Source organism: Frankliniella occidentalis, unplaced genomic scaffold (assembly GCF_000697945.3).
Source record: "Frankliniella occidentalis isolate FOCC.00 unplaced genomic scaffold, Focc_3.1 Scaffold160, whole genome shotgun sequence".
NCBI lineage: Eukaryota > Metazoa > Arthropoda > Insecta > Thysanoptera > Thripidae > Frankliniella > Frankliniella occidentalis.
This window is the reverse complement of record NW_026267286.1, coordinates 162,724-164,589: the sequence shown is the minus strand read 5'-3', so window position 1 is coordinate 164,589 and position 1,866 is coordinate 162,724. Positions and strand designations below refer to the sequence as shown.

The window sequence follows — 1,866 nt, the reverse complement described above, 5'->3', positions numbered from 1 at the left end:
CTGCTGACCAGCACGGGCGCGAAGTGGCACGCGCGCCGGCGCCTGCTGACGCCCACCTTCCACTTCCGGATACTGGACCAGTTCCTTCCGGTGTTCAACCGGAACGCGACCGTGCTGGTGAAGAAGCTGGCAGCAGAGGGTGGCCGCAAGGCCTTCGATGTGGGCCACTACGTGCACCTCTGCACACTGGACACCATTTGCGGTGAGTGCCCACACCGTGTAGCAATGTGACTCTGACACCTTTGTAGGCGCACTGTTAGAAAAAACCACGGAAAAAACACAGAAAAACTATGGTCAATTTTTTGCCCAGAACGTCCGTACAAATCTGTGCTGAAACCACAGAGTCGGTACGGAATCAAAGGTACAGAAAACCACGGAGCTTCTGTTACAGAAAGTCTGTGCTTCTCCGTACACCTGCCACAGAATTAGTACGGATATTTTCTGTGGTTTAGCCATTCTTTTCTAGACCAAGCATTATTAGTTGAATCGTCGTCTGTGTAGGGTACTTTGATACCCAAAGTGAGTCAAAAATTCAATTTCGTTGGCGCCTTAGCACAGGACTGCGGCGGGCGGGAAACTATTTCCCATTTGCTACGTATCAGGTTGGGACACTACATGGTGACCAGGACGGAAGTGATCAGCGAGAGCTAATGTAGAATGCCATCTAGCGGCGTCTTCGGATGCTTTACCACTGAGAGACAGTGCCTGTTACAGATGGGTCCGCACCCCTTGAATGACAGACTATTTATATGACGGAAGCAATCTGTACGATTCTGTTCTGTGTTTTCTATGATTTTGAAGTACAGACTTCTGTGTTCACAAAATAACTGAAAATTTATGTAACAGAAGCAATCCGTACACCTCTGTTGGAAATTTTTCTGTGGTTGTCTGTGGTTTTTCCACAGATTTTTTAACAGTGCGTGTGAATTTGCAATGCTATAAGCCCAACCATGAAAATTACGAGGAATATTTTTAAACTTTTTCTTAATTTTCGTCTTTGAGTGCGAATAGAAATTCACACATCTTAAATTGTGCGACATTCACAAAACTAAGGTCAATATGAAAGTAGCGATAACGCGTCTGGCAGCTCAAAATTATTTGTCCAAATTTCCCTCTGTCACCCTCATGCCGATTCCGACACATATTACTATTTGGCTCTCAATCATCTCTTTTCCGAAAATAAAATGCAAAATTTCAGTAAAAATACTGACAAGGGAACCTTTTCAGGTGTAAATCTCCGATTTTGTTGAAACTTGGAAAATTTGAAGGTTATCTATGTAGAAATCGGATGGCACTTGAAATTTTTCCTAAACCTGACATTTAGTTTTCCCCTATAAAAGGTAGGAGTAAGGTGTAAGAAAACAATATTTTTTGAAAAATGTAAAGCCGTATTCTAAGGGGTAACTCGTCAAAGTAGCGCCCTCTGGGCCAAAATTTTGTCCGTTTTGCTCTATTTTGAACCGTTAAAGCGGTAGAGGGATATTTGGGGCAAAAAACAGTGTCAGGCTTAAGTAAACCCCTAGTAAATGTTAAGTTTAGGAAAAATTTCAATGGCCATCCGACTTCTATTATAATAACCTTCAAATTTTCCGAATACCAACGAAATCGGAGATTTACACCTGAAAAGGTTCCCTTGTGAGCCTCATGCAATTTGTGCACGCATGCGCATTGATAAACTACACAGACGCCTTGGGGACAAAGCTCCAGAACCTTTGGCGAGTATTGCTTGAGAACATTGTCGCTAATCTATCGTCGTCTCGTCTCCGTCCCCCAGAGTCTGCAATGGGCACGACCGTCAACGCGCAGGAGGACTCCAACTCGGAGTACGTGCAGGCGGTGAAAACGTGAGTACCAGGCGACCGATTG

At 44.3% G+C, this 1,866-nt stretch overlaps 1 protein-coding gene across 1 annotated transcript; it reads left to right on the top strand.

Moving 5' to 3' along the window:
- Positions 1-6: 6 nt before the first annotated feature.
- On the top strand, positions 7-1,848 carry LOC127750264 (cytochrome P450 4c3-like; the record flags this gene model as incomplete). Its single annotated transcript, XM_052271401.1, has 2 exons — positions 7-202; positions 1,775-1,848. Coding segments are annotated over 2 exons (270 nt in total), but the record flags the coding sequence as incomplete, so codon positions are not given.
- Positions 1,849-1,866: the final 18 nt, after the last annotated feature.